Source organism: Aethalodelphis obliquidens, unplaced genomic scaffold, assembly GCF_003676395.1.
Source record: "Aethalodelphis obliquidens isolate GAN/ISIS:26980383/991018 unplaced genomic scaffold, ASM367639v1 scaffold2, whole genome shotgun sequence".
Lineage (NCBI taxonomy): Eukaryota > Metazoa > Chordata > Mammalia > Artiodactyla > Delphinidae > Aethalodelphis > Aethalodelphis obliquidens.
The window spans coordinates 2,734,166-2,749,678 of record NW_020837946.1 but is presented as its reverse complement, the minus strand read 5'-3'; the positions used below and the strand labels follow the sequence as shown (position 1 = coordinate 2,749,678).

Genomic DNA, 15,513 nt, shown 5'->3' with positions numbered 1-15,513 from the left:
GCAGTCATTCTAACGCCAGTGTGTTCATGGGGATTTCCTTCTACCAGTTTTCTTCTTTGTACTTTCCTGTGTTTTCTGAATTTCCCACAATGAACATGTGTTATTTTTATAATCATAAAAACAAACAAGCAGCGTATTTTTAAAAACTGCGCCACTCGGTAGCAATCTGATGATGAGGATATGTTGAGTCCCTGGTTTCGAGTTTCCCAAACTGACCTGTCATCCGAGGCGTTGGGTCCCCGAAGGGCCTCCTTTCCTGGCACACGAGGGGAGGCGGCTGCCTGTGAAGTGGCCTGTCATCAGAATCCCCTGTCCTCATTTCCTCCAGCCTGAGCCGGGAATGCCTTAACCCTCCGCGTTCTGCCTGCAAACACAGTGGGGCTGGGAGGCGAGACCAATAACTCTGTTCCCCCTCCAGTGCCTTCCCCAGGATGGCCCTGGACACAATGAGAGGTGGAGACATCCATGAGGCCCCTGGGCATGAGGCTGATGCCCGAGGCTACGGGGAAAGTCCTGGGACTCTCTGGGGGCAGGGGGCAGGGCCTTGGGCTGGGCTGGGCTATGACTGGACTGGCCTGAACTGGGATATGACTGGGCTGGGCTGGGCTGGGCTGGGGAGGGAAGCACGGATTCAGGAAACCTGTGAGTGAGCAAAGTATGGAAGAATCTTGTGAACGTATAATCAACTAGGCAATCACTGCAGTATGTGTGTAACGACGGGGTCCTCATGTCATAAGAGCAGAGACTGTGGTGCCCAGCTCACAACCAGCGCCCCAGCAGGAAGCAGAGCCCTCTGTCTCGGACGCGAGGTGTCATGACACCCAGATACCCTTGGGAAATTACCAAATCTTGCCAGGAGTGAGACTGTCACCCTGGGACCCCCGGGCCTCTCTGCACCATAAGAGCATCAGGCCAGTCCCTAGTGGGTGTCAGGAGGCCTGTCAGCCTCGGCCCTACCTGACTCTCCCACGTTGCAACACGCCTAGAAAGTGGTTGCATCGGTAAGGCCCACGCTGGGACAGGAAGGAGGGGCTGACAGGTAGAGGCCCCACCTGGCCTCACCAGGCTGCAGGCCCTGGGCCGGGAAGCTTTCCTCTGACCGCTGGCATGAGAGACACCCTCGCAGCTTCTTGGGCTCAAGCCCAGACTCAGTCAGGGCCTGCGGCTCCAGAGCCCCAGCGAGACCCAGACGGCAGGGAGTCCCCACTCCGGGGAGGCTGTGAGCCGCCGCTGCTGTATTTGTAGATGATCCCATTTCTTAGCCATCTTTGATGCTCACGACTAATGAAGACAGCAGGGCAGGAAGGCCAAGGCCACAATACGAGGGGACAGATGCTTGGGATCCCACGACCCTGTTACCAGCCTGGTGGGCACCTCTCCGGGCCCCTCCTTTACCACCGAGACTCCTCGCCACCAGGGACCCCAGGTTTCGAAAGTCTTTGCTGAGCAACCCAGATTTCTTCATGATGATAACTTTTCCCTGCTTGACGGAGAATAAGAGGCCATGTGGGCACCTGTCAATAACCACAGGGAAGCTGGTACCTGCTGGGCGCTCAGGACACCCAGGCCCTGAACTGGGGGCTCCGGGTGGCTCCTGAGTCCCCAGCTCAGGCTTCACCTGCGGGGGACCCTCTTGCAGATGAAGAAACAGAAGTGGGGGGAGCCGTGCCCACCCCCCGCCATCAGCCGAACACCACTGGGAGGGGGTGAGCCCAGACTCGCCCCTGCCCCGCGGTGCCTCCTGCCACCTGTCCTGTCTCAGGGGCTCACAGGAGGCTCCAGGCCAGTGTGGGCTTTCAGGGAGGACAGCCAGGGAAGAGCTGTCACCTCTCTCCTTCCCCCACTGGCCACCCTCCCTCCCTCCTCCCTCCCCACACTGACAGAGGCTAAAAATACCCTTCTGTCCCCACGTGGCCGCCCCGCCCAGCCCAGCCCAGCCCAGTCATATCCCAGCAGGCCCTCCATACCCCTTGGCCGCTGGGCAGTCCTGCTCTCCAGCCTGAGTTCTGAGACAAGGTCCAGGTGCTGACTGAGAGGTAGGGTCTGGGGGGGCAGATGGGAAGGCAAGGTGAGGACCAGGGCTGGCACCAGAGGGGAGGGTGGGTTCTAGTGGGACAGCTCAGTGGGCTTGGAGATCACAGCGCTGGGTGCTTTGGAGAGACCCTGCATGCTGGCTAGGCCAGGCCCCTCAGCGTGGGGTGGGGGCTCAGGTCCTGGCTGGGGAAGAGGGCGAGGGTGGGCCGGGGGAGGCTGGACCATACCTCTGACTGCAGCCGGGGCCACAGCAGCCAGCCCCTGGCCAGAGCTGGGTTAAGGCCCTTTGGTGTCCCACCCACTCTGCCCTCCTCTCTCCTGGCCTGGCAGGCACTGGGTGGAGGCTCTGAGACCCTCTGGAAGCGCCCGTCCCCCTGCTGGAACTGCGGGGCAGCAGGTGTCAGCAGACGACCTGAGGCCCCACGGGAAGGTGCTGGGCACCCTGGCCCGCTGGTCCCCAGGGCTGCAATGCCCGGAGAACGGGGCCACAGCAATGAGGGGAATGCGAGGCCTGGGGATGGCGGCCGCCTGACTGATCTCCTGCGCTCCCCTGGGAGGGAAGGGCCGCCTTCATCCTGGCCAGAGAGACCGCTGGGTTAGGCAGGATGGACACGGACCAGGGCTCCCTACCAGTCCTGTCTGGGCGGAGCCCAGGCAGGTCCTTGGGCCCCTAGGTGGGTTCCTGGGGTGCTTCCCTGCTCAACTCCCACCAACGGCACCCCCGCCCGGGGCACCCGTGATACACAGTTCTCCTTATGGGGCTTTGTCACTTTCATGGCTCTTGGTTGACCCAGCATTTTGCACTGGCCTTCGCTCTGATGGGTCCGAAGCTGCCCCCTGGCGGACAGACAGCTTTTTTGCTGTGTAGTAACTCGGGGTGAGATCACCTGTGCAGAACCTTTGTTTCTCTGGGGCGGTTTTCTTAGGGCAAAAATACCCGAAGATCATAAAGAAATAGGCACATCATTAAATAAGCCCAGAAAAGGATCTGTTGAATCAGGCAATGTGAACGGCGGCCGCCCCCCAGAAAGTTTCCTTTGCCTGCTTTTCTTTACCAACCTACGCCCAGCGACGTGTAACCTGGGGGTTCAGGGCCCAGGCCCCCAAGCCTGGTTCCCCATGTCTGAGCTGTGTGGTCTTGGACAAGCGACCTAAGCCTTTTTTGCCTCTGTCTCCCCACTTGTCAAAGGGACTCAAACAGCACCCAGCTCTCGGGGTGGCCGCGAGGGCTGAGTGATGAGTATTTGTGCAAAGCTTAGGATGGGCCTGGCACGTGGGGGGCACCGTGACAGCACAAGCTGCCGTGGAGACGTGACCCCTCGGCCCCTTTCACCGCCAGCCTCTTAATCAGCACATGAGGAAGCTGGGATCAGAGAGGGACGTGGCTCACCCCAGGTGACCCAGCAAGGTCATGCCCAGTGAGGACCTATGGGGCAGAAACGATTCAAATGCTGATGCTCTCCCCAGCAAGGTGGGATCTGGGAGCAGAGGAGGCCACTTGGGGGTTTGGGGGTCCACAGGGATCCCCACGCTCCAGGAGGAGGTATGGAGGGGGGCTGAGGCTTGGTTCCCTTGCTGGCCTGTCCTGCCCTGATCACTTGACCACGACTAGGTCTCCCGCCTGCTCTGAGCCTCAGCCTCCGCACTGTAACCTGGGAAAGACACTGCCTGCCTTGCAGGGCTGTGGGGATGGCTTAGGTGAGAGGCTGGGCGAAGCGCTTCACACACAGTTGATGCTCAGACCGACGGTCGGGTGGATGGGTGACTCGGGCTGAGGAGACCGTCCCCGTGGCTGACCGTGCTGGCTCCTCTCCCTAGGAGCCCGTGGGGACGCCCGTGAGTAGGTGGCCGCGCAGTCATGGTGTGGAACGTGGACGACCTGGACTTCCACCTGCCCTCGCACGCCCAGGACATGCTGGACGGCCTGCGGCAGCTGCGCTTCCAGCCCAAGCTGGCGGACGTCACGCTGCTGGTGGGTGGCCGGGAGCTGCCCTGCCACCGGGGGCTCCTGGCGCTGAGCAGCCCCTACTTCCACGCCATGTTCGCGGGCGACTTCGCCGAGAGCTTCTCGGCGCGTGTGGAGCTGAGGGACATGGAGCCGGCCGTGGTGGCGCAGCTGGTGGACTTCGTGTACACGGGCCGGCTGACCATCACCCAGGGCAACGTGGAGGCGCTGACCCGCACGGCCGCGCGCCTCCACTTCCCCGCCGTGCAGAAGGTCTGCGGCCGCTACCTGCAGCAGCAGCTGGATGCCACCAACTGCCTCGGCATCTGTGAGTTTGGGGAGCAGCAGGGGTTGCTGGGCGTGGCTGCCAAGGCCTGGGCCTTCCTGAGGGAGAACTTTGAGGCCGTGGCACAGGAGGATGAGTTTCTGCAGCTGTCCCAAGAGCGGCTGGCCACTTGTCTGGCCGGCGACCTGCTGCAGGTGCAGCCGGAGCAGAGCCGGCTGGAGGCCCTGCTGCGCTGGGTGCGCCACGACCCCCAGGCCCGGGCCACCCACCTGCCCGAGCTGCTCGGCCTGGTGCACCTGGACGCCGTGCCCCGGCCCCGCGTGCAGCAGCTGCTGGCCACGGAGCCGCTGATCCGGGAGTCGGAGGCCTGTCGGGAGGCCCTGTCCCAGGGCCACGAGGGGGTAAGTGACGGGTGGGGAGCGGGGCGAGGTGCTCCAGAGACCCCACCGGCATGGGGACTGACAGTATGATGGGGGTGTCCCCAACCTTGCAACTCTGCCTCCCTTGGGCCGGTTACCTGTGAGGGGGTCGCAGTTCATCCCCAAGTACAGGTTGCGCCCCTGGGTGTGCCATACCCTGGACATGAGGGAAGGGGGACCCCAGAAGTGGTCATTCCCAACCCCTGTCTTGAAGGAGCCCACAGCTTGGTGGGGACAAACCTGGAAACACACCTAAGGCAGCAAGAGAAAGGCCAGCGCTGGACTGTGGGCATCCTCAGAGGGTCAGGCAGTCACGGAGAGCTCTCCGGAGGAGGCAGCATCTGAGCTGGGCTTTAGAGGAAGGATAGGAGCTTGGCAAGGGGGACCATAGTACAGGAAGACGGCATAGCTCGCGCCCAGGCAAGGAGCACGGACAGGCGTGGCAGCCGGCCACCACCTGCCCCTTAGGAAGCTGCTCCAGCGTTTATCGGGTGCAATTTCCTATCTGTGCTGGAGGTGGGCCCGGTGGGTGGACAGGTCCTAATGAAGCGACGGGCCAGGGGAGCCGAAGTCTGTCCGCTGCCAGGCAGCCTTGCTCGGAAGGGCTTCTTAGGAGCCACGTCAGGGGACAAAGACGTGGCTCAGGCCAGTGGCGGGGTGTGTGGTGGCAAATACTAACCGCTCCCCCGCCAGGCCCCGCCAGGCACAGAGGGCGGCCTCGCGCTGGAGCCAGCTAGGAGCCCCGCCCACTAGGTGGTCACCCTGTGACGGCGGGTGGTGGGAGGGCAGGTCTGAGAGGCAGTGGGACCCCGGGATCCTGGGAGCTCTGGGCGGTGGCTCCTTACCCACCCAGGTAGGAACATCCCAGCATTTCCTGCTGGGCCATCCCAGCGCGACCTGCCACAGGCTGGCTCGGGGAGCTGGGCTCCTGGGGGGGGCGGGGAGCTTAGGTGGGGCGCTGGGGAAACGTACGGGCCTTGGCTGCTCGAAGCGAGCAGGTCTCACGCGCAGGCTGCCCCCGCCTCTCCCGGCCCTGAGCGCTTCTTACCGTCGCCGGCATGGCGTGTGGACGTGTGTGTGTGAGTGCGCACCCACACACAAGCACACCCGGGCACGCACGCGCTGCAGCTCACCCCGCCCTGTCACAGGGCCACGCGGAGGGCCCACGGCTGCCCCCAAACGCCCCGGCCACCCCCTGCCGCAGAAGCCACCTTAGCGGCCTGCCGGCGCCTGGGCGCCTCTGACCCCAGCCCTCCCGGCCCCACAGGCGCTGCTGGGCCTCCCGCGGGAGCTGGAGGAGGTTCTGGTGGTGGTTGGCGGGCGGGCGCTGGAGGAAGAGGAGGAGGACGCCGAGCAGCTGGCTCCCTGCCCCGGGAACTTCGCCTTCTACGACCCCAAGGCCAGTGAGTGACCGTCCGGCGCCCAGGGCACGGGCACTGCTGTCCCCGCACCGCGACACGGGCTGCACAGAGAGCGGGGCACCCACCGGCCGCGCAGGGGCGGGATGGGGGGCTGCAGAGGAAACCGGGGCCCCCACAAGGGAGGGGGGCTGACCGTGGGGGGCGCTGCGGCCCCCTCTCCCTCCAGCCACAGCCCTAACTTTGGGCCCCGGGGCCTTGGGTAAAGGGTCCTACCGCCCAGACGGCACAGCGTGGGAAGATGGCTGCTGGCCGGAGTGGGAGGCGGCCTGACCGCTGCTTCCTCTTGGCACCCCTGCCCTGTGTGCCCAGTGGAACCAGGTCCCAGGGGGAGGACAGAGGGCCAGGGGTGCAGGCAGCCTGGGGAGTGAGAGCTCTGGGTCGGCCCAGTGGGGCTCTGATTCTGGCCTTTGAGCGGGTCTCTCCACCTCCTTGAGCCTCGGTTTCCTCATCTGTGAGATGGCCTTTGTAACAAGGAGCCAATGGGAAGAGGGGCCAGGCCTGCCATCTGGATGGGGCCTCTCCTGACCACAAGAAAGCAGGGTTGAGGGGGCAGCAGGACGGTGGAGGGGGCACACTGGCCCCAGGAAGCTCTTTGGAAAGCACTGAGGAGCTGGCCGCTGTCCTGGGGCCGCACGGCAGGTGGCCACCACCCCCATGGCGTCAGCGGCTGGCGGGCTCCAGGAAGTCGGAGGCCGGCTGTCCCAAGTCAGGGCCTGACGAGAAGGGATTTGGGGGCTGACGTCAGGAGCTGAGCCCAGGAGCAGCTGTCCCTCAGACCCCGAGGGGAGGGGGCAGGGGGCACTGGCAGGCAAAGGTCTGGTGACCGCTGGGCAGTCCCCACCCTGGGGTGACACAGACATGAGTCAGGGGGACACGCAGTCCCTGCCCAGCAGGCTGGCACCCGGCGAAGCCTGGGGTTTCACATGTCCTGAAAACTGTCGTAAACAGTAAACAAAGTCCTCCCAGGGACATCCCCGAGGCCCAGGTCTCTCGCACAGCCTCCCACAAGCACCCAAAATGTGTCCATTATAGGACTTAACCACTCCCACACTTGTTGCCTCATTTTGGTTTTTTCAAAGCACCTTCTCGTCTCTTGCTTCAGTTTACCTCGTGTAGCTTCGTGAAGGCAGGTCCAGCGCGGGGGCATTACCCCATCCCTCACACTGGGGACGCTGTACCTTTAACAGCAGATGCCGTCTGACAGACGAGTCTCCTGCAGTCCCCACGCCCCCGAGAGTTGGGAATTAGCCCCATTCTACAGACGAGGAAGCCGAGGCTGGGGCTTATTCAAGGCCGCACTGCCGGTGCAGAAGAGCTGGGGTCTGGACCCGCTCTGCCCGCCTCGTGGCCGAGTCTGATCCCCTCCACGCTGCCCGTGGGCGCGGAAGGTGCCCAGGATGAATGAACGGATGAGAAATGAGTGAACGAATGAGGCTGGCGTCATAAACCCCCTGTGGCTAGTGAGGCCCCTTAACCCATTCCCCCATCTGACTGAGGGGGGACCTGACTCAGGCCCAAGAGGGCCATTGGGGGCCAGTGGGATCTGCTGCAGTGCCGGGGTGAGACGTGGCCTCTGGAGCCTGGACCCCTTCTCTGCACACCCTGGGTGCAGTCAGGTGTCCAGTCTGGGTGCCGGGCTCTGAGGGCGGCGTGGGGCACCAGGGGTCTCCAGGAGAGACGGTGCCCACGCAGCACCCGGGGCCACCTCGAGCCTCACCCCACCGGGTGTCCTCCCCCACCTCTGCCCTCAGCTGAGTCCCGCCCCTCGGCCCTCCCCACCGGTGAGGGGACATTTCTGCACCCCTAGAGCGGGGAGGAGAGGCCCCCGCAGTGAGCCCAGCCACCCTGACCCCTCAATCTTCTTGCCAGAGAGGTGGATGGCACTCCCAGACTTCCCTGACTACCACAAGTGGGGCTTCTCTCTGGCGGCGCTGAACAACGATGTCTACGTGACAGGTGGGCAGGCGGGCGCTCCCCGCCTTGAGCCAGGCTCCCAGCAGCTTAATCCACAGAGCAGATCTGACCCCTGAACGTAATGGTCGTGAGAACAAACCCTCGCCCTGCACTCAGTGGGATACCTGCCCGTTTAGTCAAGGCTCTTCCAGACCTTTCCATCTTGTGAAAGCAAGGACATTTACAGTCCACACGAGGGTGCAGGGAACCGTTCTGTGTTCTGTCCTACAGCCGGGGCCTCCCCAGAAGGCGTTGTGTGATGGAGGGTGCCGGGGTCAGTCTTCTGTTTTATGTCTTAGAAGTTGGGGGTCCTTGTAAGGTCTGATTGAGAAGAAAGCTCCCACTGGTGGAGGTTTGAAACCACTGATCATGTTCTGCTTGTTTCTGGGGTGTCCAAGTCACACGGCGAGACTGCGCCACCACGGCCACCCCCCGCCCAGTGTCCAGCAGGACGGAGGCCTGGAGTGGGGGGAAGGGGGCGGGGCCCTGGAGAGCCCAGGCTGGCGGGCGCCCGAGTGGACAGAGCCTCTCCCGGCAGGGGGCTCTCGGGGCACCAAGACGGACACCTGGTCCACGACGCAGGCCTGGTGCTTCCCGCTGAGGGAGGCAGCCTGGAGGCCCGTGGCGCCCATGCTGAAGGCCCGCACCAACCACGCCAGCGCGGCGCTCAACGGGGAGATCTACGCCATTGGCGGTGAGGCCCCTCCCCTCGCCTCCTGCCTCCTTCCGGCCCCTCCTCGCCCTCTGCCGCCTGGCAGCCTCTCGCCCCCACACCTGGGCCACCTGCTCCCTGGGCATCCGGGGTGAGGCTCAGACGCGAGCCTTGGTAGCCGGCCCCAGGGTGATTCAATGCTCTCCAGGGACGCAAGAACAGGACAACGAGTCAGTCCCCGAAAGGGACCCATGAGGAGCTGGGGCCTCGAGCTGCCAGCAGGGACGACCACTCCTATCCCAGAAACTTGGGCTCAGCCCTCAGCTTGGGGCCACCTCCTCGGTGACGTCCCTGGGGTGAGGGGACCCACCGTGCCTCCTTTTGCTGTCACCTTTGCCCACACCACGCCCTCAGCCTGAGCCCAGGGCCCACATTATCCCCCTTACACCCCAGAGCTGCTGCAAGGAGACGCTAACGGTTAGATAAGTATTGAGACGTGAGATGTGTGTGGGAGTTTCCCAAGGCCTCTGGAGGTGACAAGCTGGCCCTGAGGCCGTCCTAGGTGCCCCACCTGTCCTGGCCGGCCCCCTTGCCCTCAGTGGCTGCCGTATCCCTGACCCAAGGGTAGAGGGCACGCGTAGGGCCCAGGGCAGCTCAGGGTCCGCAGGCTCTCAGAGCCCAAGGTGGGCTCCAGGGAGAGCAGGAAGCCCTCCCACCCACGGCTGGTCTATGTCACTGTCACATCCAGAGCGGAGGTGCTGCCTAGAGCTCCATCCACTGACCTCCTCTCTCCCACGGAAGGACCCCACCCCGTGAGGGGTCAGGGGGCGGTGGCCTCCTGGGGGCCCCGCGGGCACCTCTCCAAGCGCCCTGGGCTCTGAAATGTTCAGAGAGGCTGGGCTTCACCGTGAGTCCCCATTGCCCACTCTGGAGTCGGGCAGTCCTGGGTCCAGGTGCCCACCCTCATGCCACTGCTTGGAGGTGAGGCCTTGGGCAAACACCCTCACCTCTCCGAGCCCCAGCTTCGCTCTCTGTAAAATGAGGATAAGTCCCCTGCCTCTCAAGGCCGTGCCCTTCCCCTCCTGGGGCGCCCGGAGTGGTCCCTGCAGCCTCTACAGGGCCCCAGACGCTGCGTCTCCAGGAGCCTTCGCTCATCCTAGCTCCCTGCAGCCCTGACGCCTCCACGCCTTGCCCCTGCAGGCACCGCTCTGGATGCTGTAGAGGTGGAGAGCTACGACCCCTACACGGACACCTGGACGCCCGTCAGCCCCGCCCTCAAGTACGTCAGCAACTTCTCGGCGGCCGGCTGCCAGGGCAGGCTCTACCTGGTGGGCTCCAGCGCCTGCAAGTACAACGCCCTGGCTCTGCAGTGCTACAATCCCATCACAGGTCGGGGAGAGGGGGCATGGGGCACGGGGAGGGGCCGGGGCCGGGCCACCAGTCCCTCCCAGTGTGGCCGAGGGGTAGGTGGGACCCGGGGGCAGGGCACAGGTGGGATCCCACCTCAGTGAGTGGGAGGATGGAGGCCCCAGGGGTAGGTGAGGCCGAGGGGGGCAGGGCGCCGGCCGCCACGGCCCCATCAGCAGCGGATGGGACAGTCGAGGAAGGCAGGGGACCAAGGGGGCAGGGGACAAAGGGGGTCACCAGCTCAGAGCCACAGCTCCATCCCAGCCTGGAGGTATAGGGGGCTGGGGACAGAGTGCCCAGGGCGGGGGACAGGGAAGCCCAGCCCTGGGACTGAAAGCTGTGTGGCTGCTGCCTCTGCCTGGAGCTGGTCTCCTGGGGACGAGCAGTGGCCCGGACCCCAAGGCACAGTGGGCGCCAGCGTGGGCTCTAGACTCTGTGCCAGGCTTTGGGCCCCCTCGGGAGCCCTGGCCGCACGGCTGCCTGGTGACGCGGGCTGGGGCGTGTCCCCGCAGACGCGTGGAGCGTGCTTGCCTCGCCCTTCCTCCCCAAGTACTTGTCCTCGCCGCGCTGCACCGCGCTGCACGGGGCGCTCTACCTGGTGGGGGACAATACCAAGAAGGTCTACGTGTACGACCCCGGGGCCAACCTGTGGCAGAAGGTGAGCCAGCCTCACCTCCCAGGGTGACCCCCACCTGGACCCCCGACCCTGCAGAGAGCAGGCCTGGGGACGGTGGGGTCTGGGGGTGTCGCCACTGAGGGAGGTGGGGACAGTGAATGGAGACACGAGAGCCCAGAGCCCCCCTGAGGATGAGCGCTCCGAGAACCTCGGGCTGCTGGTCGTGGAGGGTGCTCCGTCCCCAGCACACAGCGCCTGTCCTCCTCAGGGGGCAAAACCGGGCTCGGTACTCAGGGACCTGTGGACTCAGAGACAGCGTTTCCTTCTTGGTGTCAGCCGGGCCCGAGGGGGAGTGAGTCTCCCGGCCCTGGGGGTGGTCAAGCCAGGGAAGAGATTCCTGAGCTGTGGGGGCGGGGAGCAGCCATTCCTAGGCACCCCGTTCACCCCATCCCCATTGCCGCTACTCCCTCCCTCCTCCATCAGGCCCAGGGGAGGGCGCGGTGGGTGGACCCCTGGGGGCAACGGAGCCCTGGCCTTTCCCCCTGTTTCTCCCGAGAAGGGGGAGGGACAGAGCCCGGAGCCCGTGGTGGCCTCGGCACTAGCTGGGCCAGCAGGGCAGCAGCAAGGCCTCTGTGATCCTGCTGACCGCAGCTGGCCCCTGGCGTCAGCACTCAGCTGACTGGAGGCCCCCATTGCAGCGGCAGAACAGGTGCAGGGAGGACCTGCCAGGCTGCCGCTTTCTTCCTGGGTCCCGTCGGCCGGGCCCGTCCCAGCCCACAGCGTGGTTCTGGGTTGGGTCCCAGCTGTGCGGGGCTCCACTTGGTCCTTCCCAGGCCTGGGGTGTTGCCGCCCAAGACCCCTCTCTTCCTGCCCTCCCAGGCTCTTCCAGAAGGGCCCACATCTTTAGCCCTCACCCCGCAGCCCCCATCCAGGGCACCCCTAGGCTACGGGCCGAGGCAAGGGGTGCAGGGGCAGAGCGATGGGTCCCATGGGGCACCAGTCAGGGCTGAGGCCACATCTGTTCCCTCCGAGAGAGAACCGCCGAGAACCAGAAGCGCAGCCCAGCCCCCACCCTGGGAGGGAGCCCTGGGGTCAGGCCTCCACATCTCCCACCCGCTTTGACTCCCCAGCTTCAGATGTGAGCAAATTCAGGCCTAAGAGAGAAAGAGGGGCCGGAAACATCATCCTGGGAGACGTAGGGTGGAGAGGGGAGCAGTGGGGTCTCTCCACTGAAGGGAGAGTCTGAGGGGTCCTGGAGGGGCAGCCGGGGTGAGGTCCCAGGCAGCAGGTGTGCTGGTGCCCTGGATGGGGTGCGGGCCGTCCTCTCTGCATGTCCCCCCGTCCCACCCCGAGGGCACCGTCACCACCACCCTCCAGTCGCCCACTGGACGCTGACCGAGGACTGTCCACAGGTGCAGTCCCTGCACAGCCTGCATGAGAACGGGGCGCTGGTGTCGCTGGGGGATGAGCTGTACGTGACGGGCGGCCGCTGGCAGGGCATGGACGGCGACTACCACGTGGAGATGGAGGCCTACGACCCCCGGCGCGACGCCTGGACCCGCCACGGCGCCCTGCCCCGCCTCTGGCTCTACCATGGGGCCTCCGCCGTCTTCCTGGATGTCTCCAAGTGGACCCAGCCTTTCGGGCCCACCCAGGAGCCCTAAGCCGCCCCTCGGCGCACCTGGAGCAGGCCCGGCTGAGCTCCCGCCCCGGGGGACGGCCCCCTTTCACTGTGGCTTGTGAACCGAAGTGTCGCCGTCCCCTCCAGGGCTTGGGCTGGGTTCGGGCCACCAGGGGACGTCAGAGGACACAGCCTTGGTCTCCGCAGCCACCACGCCAAACTCTGAGCTGACCCGCGGGAAGGGCTGGGCCTCTGGAAGCCTGTATGGATGGGAGAAGCAGCTCTACTGCCTGTGGGGTGTCTGAGACCTCAGAGGAAGGAGCCCAGGGCCGGGGGAGCCTTGAGAGAACTCCCGTGCTCTCTGAATACTGGCCGCTCCTGGCTGTGTGTCCCACTGGTGGCTTTTGGAGGACCTGCACAGGTGAGGGTGACACGGAGGCCCAGGAAGCTGAGGCTGTTGCAGAGGGTGGGCAGCACAGAGCAAAGGGCCTGAGGTGGGGTCAGCGCCCAGCCCTGGGGGGCCTGCTTCTGCCTGTCCCACAGCTGTGTGACCACGGCCGGCAGCCGACCCTCTCTGGGCCTCGGGCACATGGGGCTGCCTCGGGTGGGCTGTCTGCTCTCCCTGCCCCCAGCCTTACGTTGGCACCTTGTTTCCAAAGACTGTTTCTGGGGACAAAGGAGACCCAGCTTTTTCTGTGTCAGCCCCAGGAGGGCAGCACTCAGAGGCTCTGAGGGAAGGTGGTGGGGCGTGGCAGGAGGAGAGAGGGTCCTCCCACCCGCTTGGGCGCTGGGGGCAGAGGGGGCAGTAGGGCTTCCCAGGGAGGCGAGCAGCGAGAGCCAGGACCCCCCCTGTTTCCTGGGGAGATTTGCTTCTAAACAAAGGCTCTTCATCAAAATGAAGGTCCCCAGACGGGGGCCCACAGGGGCGGGGGTCCTGCAGGGACTTCGGGGGATGGCCCTTGGGCGCTTTGGTGGCCTGCGCCCAGGTGGCCTCCTGAGTGAGGAAGACCAGCACTTGGGGTGACTCGGGTGGCTCGCGCCTGCCCAGAGCCCCCCGACTTGGACTGGGTCCCCTCGCGGGGCTGGCTTGGCCGCCCTGCTCCTTCCACCTCATCCTGAACAAGGCCAAGTTTGTAGCCAAGGGGATGATGAAGGACTCCCACTGGGTGCTCCGTGGGCCAGCCCCTTTGACACAGGCTCTGTCAGGGGACACAGGGCTCCAGATGGGGAGCTCTGGGTCCAGCCTGGCACCTAGCAGCTGAGGCCTCGGGTACCTCCCACCCCCTCAGGACCCGGGTTTCCTCTCCAGGACCAGCCCACAGGCTCCTCTGTGAAGGCATCAGGGACCCAAGGGACCTTTGCCATCCCTGGTCCTGAGGAAGGAGCCCCTGGTCCCTCCAGCTTCTATGGATCCAGACCCACTTTGCTCCCAGACCTGAGCCCTCACAGCCGTGTCTTACGGGAGAATTCAGTTGGCCCCAGGGCCCAGACAGAGCGGGGCCTGCTGAGTGTCTGCTCTCTGCACCTGAGGACACGTGGTGGGCTGGTGGCCTGGGCGAAAATGAGGATGAAGGTTTCTGGGATCCTTGAATCTTTCCTTAAGAAAATCTTCTGAATTTTTAATCCAGACAGTGATTGAAAGTGCTGTTTCAAAACAAAGACTGAACGTGTCAAAGTGGACTTATTTTGATGACAAATGGTTAGTTGAAAAGGTGGTGTTCTAGGAGAAGACCTGCTTTCTGCCCCACTTGCCCCCACGGCACTGGGGGGCAGTACTTGGGGTGGGGGAGCATAGCCCACCCCAGGGCCTTGTCCTCAACTTTGGGGCGCCAAACCGCCGTTCGTCTGATCAGCAGAGCCGGAATCGGGCCCCTCCAGTTGAGTGATGGAGAATACTTTAAGGAGGAGCTATTTCCGAGGTGCGGGCAGGCTGAGGGGGACCCAGCAAGGGCTCGAGGAGCTCCCAGGGCTACCGACGGTGGGGAGCTGCCACCACCCCTCGGCCTCCAGGGCCGAGCAGAGGAGATGCAGACCCCAGAAAGGGAGCTAGAGGGAAAGGGCGGCTGAGGGGCTGGGGCCTTTGCTAGAGGAACGCAGCCACTGCCATTGCCCCAGCGCCTCCCACTGGCCAAACCCAACCAGAATCAGAGGAAAGACAGGCCACTGACACAGTCTGTAGTGGCCAGCCTGCAGGGGCAGAGAGCAGGTGGAGAGGGGTGGACAGGGCACCAGGATGGGCAAGCAAGGTGTCCAGCACACAAAGCAAACACAAGAGATTCTCGTGTAAGATGGACACTCACGTACTCATTCAAGCAAGGATGGTCGTGGAGAATCCAGGCCTCCACACCCCTTTCCAAAGCCCCCAGAAATCAAGGCTCATCAGAAGGCTTGGGGCTAGTGCGGAATCTAGAAAAGGGAACAGGTAACCTTGGAACACGTGCAGATGCCCATCACTCTCAGACCCACAGCAGGTGACCACCTGCCTCACTCCAGAATACTCGTGTGTGCCGGGTGGGTGCATGCTGCCTTTCCCTCAGACCATGCTGGGTAGACGGAGACACTTCCAGTGTCCTGCAGTGACAGACCCTGTCTGCAGCGACCACAGTGCTCTCAGCCGCCAGGCCCAGCACAGCTGAGCCGGGGGAAGCTCCCTTTGGTCCCCAGATGAGCCAGGGTCTGGGGAAGCTTCTAGCCATTTCCACTGGACTTGGATTTTCCAGTACCTCCTAGACAAGACCATTTCATTACTGAGCATCTTCCCTGTACCAGGCAGGGACAGGGATTGCTGGAATCAGCCAGCTGACATTTGTAATTAAATGGACGGGTCAAATGACAGTTCACTGTGCTCCATTTAGACCACTGCACCAGTTGGCTGGTTGACCAGGTGGCCCAGTGAAAAGTATGCGTATTGACCTGGACTCTGGTAGTGGCTGAAGAACGGGGTAGTTTCAGCCACATACAGCATAAGGATGTCCACTCCTCCAGGGCTATGTCATTTGTCTTTGATTCCCAGCGCCCAGCACAGCGCTGGACACTCAGGCTGAAGCGTAGCTGCCGTTGCTATGTGTGCAGGACCAGGTACACAGGAGAACAGCCGGGCATGAAGTGGATTAATTGAAGAATGGAATAGACTGTGATGAGACTCTTCACGGAGAAAGT

General features: G+C 64.0%; 1 protein-coding gene across 1 annotated transcript; it reads left to right on the top strand.

Moving 5' to 3' along the window:
* The first annotated feature begins 1,956 nt into the window (after positions 1-1,956).
* On the top strand, positions 1,957-14,009 carry KLHL30 (kelch like family member 30). Its single transcript, XM_027114200.1, has 8 exons — positions 1,957-2,036; positions 3,853-4,666; positions 5,952-6,087; positions 7,975-8,061; positions 8,597-8,752; positions 9,911-10,099; positions 10,630-10,775; positions 12,146-14,009. The coding sequence occupies exons 2-8, from the start codon at positions 3,893-3,895 to the stop codon at positions 12,395-12,397; spliced, it is 1,740 nt and encodes a 579-aa protein (XP_026970001.1). The 5' UTR covers positions 1,957-2,036; positions 3,853-3,892; the 3' UTR covers positions 12,398-14,009.
* Positions 14,010-15,513: the final 1,504 nt, after the last annotated feature.

Excerpts from the sequence above, each read along its gene's own strand:
- KLHL30 (XM_027114200.1), top strand. The coding sequence starts at position 3,893 with ATGGTGTGGAACGTGGACGACCTGGACTTCCACCTGCCCTCGCACGCC. Across the intron at positions 6,088-7,974 it reads CTTCTACGACCCCAAGGCCA|AGAGGTGGATGGCACTCCCA; the intron begins GTGAGTGACCGT and ends TCTTCTTGCCAG. Across the intron at positions 8,062-8,596 it reads CAACGATGTCTACGTGACAG|GGGGCTCTCGGGGCACCAAG; the intron begins GTGGGCAGGCGG and ends CTCTCCCGGCAG.